General features: G+C 36.8%; 1 protein-coding gene across 1 annotated transcript in view; it reads right to left on the bottom strand.

Moving 5' to 3' along the window:
- The window catches only part of LOC102290009 (kinesin-associated protein 3), a 17,742-nt gene extending 13,501 nt beyond the window's left edge, over positions 1 to 4,241 (bottom strand). Inside the window, exons 1-5 of the mRNA XM_005951574.2 lie at positions 4,082 to 4,241; positions 2,974 to 3,105; positions 1,958 to 2,115; positions 1,597 to 1,658; positions 1,285 to 1,426 (exon numbers count right to left, since the gene is read on the bottom strand). Coding sequence (XP_005951636.1) covers positions 1,285 to 1,426; positions 1,597 to 1,658; positions 1,958 to 2,115; positions 2,974 to 3,105; positions 4,082 to 4,110 — 523 coding nt within the window. The 5' untranslated portion in view covers positions 4,111 to 4,241. The remainder of the gene's footprint in view (positions 1 to 1,284; positions 1,427 to 1,596; positions 1,659 to 1,957; positions 2,116 to 2,973; positions 3,106 to 4,081) is intronic.
- Between the last annotated feature and the right edge of the window lie 1,651 nt (positions 4,242 to 5,892).

Genomic DNA, 5,892 nt, shown 5'->3' with positions numbered 1-5,892 from the left:
CCGCGACCCTGAAAAGGATAAGCGGAAGCGAATGGATGGACCTTGTGAATTGGAATCGAATAGATTCTAGAAATCAGTGACGATACCCAGACCTATTCCTAATGGTTAGGGACAAACACAACTGCGTGGCAGGATGCTGTAAATGGACTAAACTTCAGTCAGGAAAACAACTGAGATAATCCATCCACAATACGAGGTTAGTTATTAATATACTGCTGCATGGCATAAAGCTTTAAAATGAACAGTGGTAATATAAAACCGAGAGTAGCTGAAGGTGATCACTGCCTTTTTTAGGGGCTTTTTCAGATTAAATAGAACAAGATACAAAACATTAAAACATGTTAAAAACACAACAGCCTTGATAAACGCAGAGTAGTTTTGACCCAGAAGTAGAGTTCATATGTCATCACTTAAAAATTGGATATCCCACCTGCTGTGAATGTTTTAATGCAGTACAGTTGTTATTATTATCATCACTTGTCACATCCTGTTTATGACAGTTAAAATTAATAACATTGATATAAGAAACTGAGCCAATTTTGCCATACCTGGTGCACGGGGAAAATGATCAATATGCTTTTTGTGACATTTTTGTTTGGTGGTGTTCTGTGTGATTTTCCTAATGTGAAATAAGTGCCATGGCTCCAAAAGGTTGGGAAACACAGGTTTAGAGTGACCCACTCTTTCACTAATGTTTGTAAAGCAGACTGCATGGCTAGGTGTTCGATTTTATACACTTGTGGCAATGAGAATGAAAACACCTGAATTCAAAAGGGTAGCCCAATACTTTAGTCCACACAATATATCTAGCATCAAATACCATCATAACACAGATGTCAAAATGGAAGTATTCTAACAATAACCCAAAGAGACAACCTTCGAGTCGATACTGAGCACTGGTTAGGTTCAGTTATTTTGTAGTGCAGGAAAAAATGGAAAAATATGCTAAGAACTTGCTACTGCTCTGGAGAAAATGACAATTATATAGAGCACAAGTAAAGCATGCTGCCTTTAATTATTAGACAATTAGAGAATCAAATGTTCTTTCTGTATGCAGAAAAATATAGCTAAATAAAAATCTATCAAAAAAGGTAGTAAACAACGATGAGCTCTCAGGGTGCGTTTGTACCAATGATGTTACACTAACTTCATTAAATGGTTTGAGTCAAACCATATAAAATAGTTTTAAGAGATGACACACTTAAACTATCCAGGAATGTCAGGAAACTGCTGTAGGTACGACTTTGTTAACCATCAGAATTAAGATGGAGAATAAAAGTGTACCATTGTGCAGTAGCTCCTCCAGGTTATCAGGGTTACGGGCAAGCTGCAGGATGAGAGCTGAGCCTCTGATCTTCTCTGGAATCCCTTCATAGAGCAGTTCAATATACTCATCCACTCTAGTTATACTGGCCTCCTCATTTAACTACAAACACAAACAAACACACAAAGTTGTTGACTGATAACAAATGCATTCTTTCACCAGCCAAACTATTTAAACAACACATTTGAGCAACTTCGGGTTGTTGCTTTAATGAAGACAGAACATGTGCTTACTGCTGTGTGAGATCAAACTACAGTGGAACAAATGGTTACCTCTATGCCTTCAAATGGTGTCAATTCTTTGGGCTTGACTGTTCTTTTTCCTTTTTTTTCCACTGGTGACAAAACACACACATACATAAACAGCCAAAACAAAGCACATCAGCATTAATTCCAAACTTGAAACTTTAATTGCATTAGTTTACATTTTCTTTTATTAGCATCACAGTGCATACTTTAGGTCTGCCATTACACAACCTCCTTACATGTCTTAATATTTCTAGAATGTTTACAGTACATGCTGGACTAACAAGCTGCCAATCTACATGTGGGACTGAAGTTAGCCAAAGTTGGAATTGGACAGTAAAGATTTTGGGCTCCAGAGCACAGGTGCAATGACGGTGGTATGACTAACCATTGCTCTCCACCGGGGATGATTTTCTGTTCTGCAAGTAGTACAGGAGCTGCTCCACCTGGGGCAGACGGGAAGCAGGGATCATCTTACACTCCTCCAGCACTTTCTTTGCCAAAGCTCCCACATCTGTACTAGGAGAAAGACTTTTCATGCGGATACTGGAGCATGAAAAAAAGAGCAGAAGAGAAAGCAGAAGCTAGCAGGTTTCATTAAATTCAAAATAAATATACTGATTGTAAAACTGTGGCCCAATAGCCTTTTTTTTCTGGCATAAATAACACATTTTTTTTTTTACTTTTTTTTAATCCTTTCCACAGGCAGAATAGTCCTCTTTTCACACACCTAATGCAAAAGACACTGTCATGATGTCACCCACTAGTTTGTTTGTGAGGTCCTGTTGTGATGTAAAACCTAAAGACAGATGCGCTCAAATGGTTATAAAATATCTAGTTAGGCCTGCCTTGCAACAAAACCTTATTTATTAGCGTTTATTAGCAGCAGTTCAGACCACAAAGTCATTTTCCAATCAGATAAATCCTTTGCTGCTGATTATTGGGACCTACTTTTCAGACCTAGAAGCTACATTTGTCTTTTATAAACCGTATATTCTGCCCAATTATGCTAACGTCACTCACTGGCAGAATGAAATTAATGTAACAAACAAAACAGATAAATATGAGCCACTGACACAGATAAATGTTACCTTATTTACAAATAGGTATATATATATTAGTAAATGGGGCAATATTAACTGATAGACATATGTCAGCACATGATCAAAACTTTGTTTTGTAACATGGCTTTGTTACCATCCAGCAATGGAATAAAAGTCCATTGCAAAAGAAATGATTAAGAATTATCTGTCCAGTTTAGACGGATTAGACTGACAAAGGCTAATTTGACATAAAAATCTAATCCAATCAATTTAAAAGCTCTTCTTTTTAAGGAAAAAAGATTTAGAGTTCAAAAGGAAACTGAAATGAAGTTTAGGAGCTGTGAGTTAAGAGGCCACTTACATTTTTTGTCCCTCCTTGCGTTCTCCAAGCATATGTCCTCCACTCTCTCCAAGGATAGATGCCTCCACCTCATAGTGGACTACAAGGGCCTTCTGTGTGGGATGGACGTCCAAACCGCCCACAGTCACTTTGCTTTGAGCGATCAAGAACAGGCAGTACAAAATACAGTAAAGACATAAAACTCCAGTTATTTAATTTACATCATACCATATAATAACTGCATCGGACGCAAATCAGCTAGCAAGTTAATTTCACAACAAAATGACTTTAAATGTTACTACAGAAAATAGGTCGTTAATTGCCAAGCCAGTAAAATATCCGCCGCCCATAACAATAACACATAGGAAGACACGCCCAGACAATAGCATAATATTACTAACCGGCTAACAATAAAACACGATTCCACAGAGAGTTAAAGCATGACAAACACGAGCTAAACTCGGTGCAAATCCCTGATTGCAAATAAATTCAACACTACGTGCAATTAGCTAGCGATTATCCACCACAGTTTAGCACGGAAGCTTGCTAGCTATGTTAGCTCCAATTCAGATTTGCAATCCCCCTTCCTTCAGGTAGGGAAGGTTCAAAAATGTTTCCTTTTATTGGCGGATTTATAAGTCAGTGGAAAACGTAAAATCAGTCGTTATTTGTTTATAAGTTGTCATGCACAGTAGGCTCCTTTTAGAAATAATTGGGTAACTGTGCTAACGAAGGGGATGTGAATACAACCATGAAGGCTGATTTAAATGGTGAGAGATTTTAAGTGACCTTTCTGTCAACTGCATGTACGCCAAACTGACCGTTGTCGTTATTTATTTAAAACATAAACAATTATATGCTCGCATTCTGCACCGAGCAAGAAAACAGGAAATTTCCCAAATTGGAAAGGTAATTAAACATCGCACTATATAGAGAAATGCCATGGATCAGGGCAAGCTAATTAGCAAGAATTTCAATTTAAAAAACGCTTCCTCTTATCTTCTAAGTGTTGGTTAGACGTTCACAGTAAAGCTAACGTGATAGTATGGACACCATATATTACTTAAATTGGTGACCATATCTAGCAAACACATTACTCTTAGAATAATAAACTCATGTTATGACTGACCGTTTGAGATAACGTGCATCATCCTGCATCTTCCTCAGATTTAAACTTCAATATTTTTAATGAACGTAACAGTAGTGATGTGTCGAAGTGTGTCGGGTAATCTCGGGGGTGTTTTTGTGAAGCGCGTATCGAGGCTTGCTTTGATTACGTATGCAGTGACGTTCGTACCACGTGACTGATTCAGTAACTGGTAGTGATGGGAATTACGGATCTTTTTAGAGAACCGTATCTTTCGGCTCGACTCACTAAAAAGAGTCGTCTCTTTCGGCTCCCAACCGGATCTTCAGATTGTTTGTTGCTTTAACTCTTTAAGACCTACTACAGAACCAAGTCTGCCAGAGCTTATATTATATTTTTACATGCTGTAGTGCCATTTTTGGGAGCATTTCAAGTTGCTATACATCAATACAACCATTATAGCCCAAATTTTAATAATATGTATGCATTAAGTGCATAGTAATTACATAAATTGCAAAAAAGTGCAATAAACTACAAAAAAATTGAAAATTGTTTTTTTAACATATATTTCTAGTTAGAGAAATTTAAGAGGCTTATCCCTCAAAACTGTAAATACAAAAAAGTTGCACAAAATAGTTTCCCACCACAGGAAATTTATTTTGAGTGTCTTCATAGTTTTATTTTTGAAATACACCAATTTCTATACACTGCAGGAAAAACGAAAATAAATATTATAGTGCAAATTTGCAAAAAAGCAGCATATGCATCAAAATAAACTATTTCCAGCAGTGCAATATGAGTCCTAAGCATCCCAGAAACGACACAGAAAGTCATAAAGTCAAACATAACTTTTAAAAACACCAGTATAGGCTTACAAGGCCTGATAGGTAAAAAAAACTGTTGTGATGAATAAGTACGAATCAGGTGGGCTTAACGTCTTAGACTTTTCTACTTTAAATAACACTTTCAAAATTAATTGGGCTAAACATTTTCTTAAAAACCCTACCTCTATCTGGAACTTTATACCATATCATATTTTCTCTCGTTTTGGTGGCTTTAATTTTATTTTAAATTGTAATTACAATGTTGAGAAACTCCCTGTAAAGCTTTCATCCTTCCATAAGCAGGTCCTCTTAGCGTGGACCCTCATTTATAAACACAACTTCTCACCTCACAAATACCTTATCTGGAACAACAGAGATATTTTATATAAAAATAAATCACTTTTCCTGGAAACTTGGATCCAAAATGGGATCCTATTGGTGGCTCAGCTGGTTAGTAAAGAGGGACAACTACTTACATACGACGACTTTATTGCACTATATAATTTTCCAATCAGTGTTCAGGAATTCTCAATGGTGCTTGGTGCCATACCCTCAGGGACTTTAATGTTATATAAAAACACTGACAGCTCGATCTCTACCTCAGTCACTCTCCCTGATCCAGCTGAGTCACCAATAGGAAAAATCTGCTTTTCACAGGAACTTGGTAACAGCAATAAGAGAATACGTAGTTTATTCCAAGAAGATATCGTCTCTCTCCCATATATAATATCTTATTGGAACCGATTTGTTCCAGATATCAAGTGGAAGACAGTCTGGATGGTCCCCCATAAATATTTGATTGTAAATAAGGTGAAAGAAGTCTCATTTAAAATTCTACATAAATGTTATCCAGCCAGTCACTACATGGTAAAATTTAAAAGGGACATAAATACTAATTGTACTTTCTGTGGGGATCATCCAGAAACTGTGACACATCTTTTTTGGTACTGTTCTTTTACACAGAGATTCTGGAAGGAATTTAGCAGGTTTGTTATTGTCCATATTTTAAGGGAGTTTTCTTTACGATGG

This window comes from Haplochromis burtoni, unplaced genomic scaffold (assembly GCF_018398535.1).
Source record: "Haplochromis burtoni strain Fernald_Lab_line unplaced genomic scaffold, NCSU_Asbu1 Contig_1062, whole genome shotgun sequence".
In the NCBI taxonomy this organism is placed as follows: Eukaryota; Metazoa; Chordata; class Actinopteri; order Cichliformes; family Cichlidae; genus Haplochromis; species Haplochromis burtoni.
The sequence above is the reverse complement of the archived record's forward strand: the minus strand, read 5'-3'. Positions and strand labels throughout refer to the sequence as shown.